The 1,090-nt window shown below is 37.3% G+C and overlaps 1 protein-coding gene across 1 annotated transcript; it reads left to right on the forward strand.

The window, feature by feature from the left end:
• Positions 1-339: 339 nt before the first annotated feature.
• On the forward strand, positions 340-1,062 carry LOC106321906 (F-box/kelch-repeat protein At4g33290-like). Its single transcript, XM_013760121.1, is given in 4 exon segments — positions 340-510; positions 513-801; positions 804-850; positions 853-1,062. Coding segments are annotated over 4 exon segments (717 nt in total).
• Positions 1,063-1,090: the final 28 nt, after the last annotated feature.

Here is a 1,090-nt window from a genome sequence, read left to right on the forward strand (position 1 = left end):
TGACATTATATCGTGAGTAAAAATTTGGTTCTCCAACTATCGGTTTGCTTGGTTTTAGTTGTTTTCCTACCCCTGCTCAAGACCCGGTTGTTGAAACATGACGACACAAATACAATAAAAAAATGTTCCAAGATCAAGAAACACTTTTTTTTTTCTTAGTTGACAAAAAAAAAAGATCAAGATCAACAATTATAAATGTGATTATCCTAAAAACATATAATGTATCTACCCCATGGTAGGCCAGCTTCGTATAGGGTTTCCGAGTCTTCCGTTGTTATGTATACATAGAGATTCTGAGAGACAAACAAACAAAAACCTACTTGCAGGTTTAATTAAACAATGACTAGGATCTCCGATCTTCCGGTAAATTTGGTAGAGGAGATCCTCTATAGGGTTCCCTTGAAATCAATGAGAGCAGTGCGATTAACTTGCAAAGATTGGGACACTTTATCCAAAAACAGAAGCTTTTCAAAGATGCATATTGGTAAACTAAGGGCAGTAAAAGAAGGTGAGAGTCTCTGATGATCGCAATGATAGATTACAATCTATATCTCATGAAGGTCACTCTCGTGGTCAATGAAAATCCATTTATAGAGTGTAAAGGTAAACTTAACAAACAAAATAAGATATCTCAAGTTTTCCACTGTGACGGTTTATTGTTATGCGTCTTGGACGATGATGATACCAAAGCTATTGTTTGGAATCCGTATTGGTGTCAAACAAGGTGTTTAGAATTTAGATATTCTCATCGCCCATATAGACGGGACATGTTCAGTTACGCTCTAGGATACGAGGACAAGGGCTTTGTCGTAGCTACAAATTCTTGAGGTTTATAGATCAGTGCGTTGACTATATAAGACCAGAGACGAATTTTTATGGTATGAGATTTACGATTTCGACTCTAGTTTATGGAAGACTCTTGATATCACTCAACACTGGCGTATACTGTGTCATCAGCCTGGCGTGTCTCTCAAAGGAAATACTTACTGTTGGAGTGGGCTTAGCACATGCCCATTAAGAACTAAGCCTAAAATCAGGTCCAATCCGTTAAGCAATAATTGATGATTTCGCTAGAAGACAAAACGTACGT

Source organism: Brassica oleracea, unplaced genomic scaffold (genome assembly GCF_000695525.1).
Source record: "Brassica oleracea var. oleracea cultivar TO1000 unplaced genomic scaffold, BOL UnpScaffold03820, whole genome shotgun sequence".
Lineage (NCBI taxonomy): Eukaryota > Viridiplantae > Streptophyta > Magnoliopsida > Brassicales > Brassicaceae > Brassica > Brassica oleracea.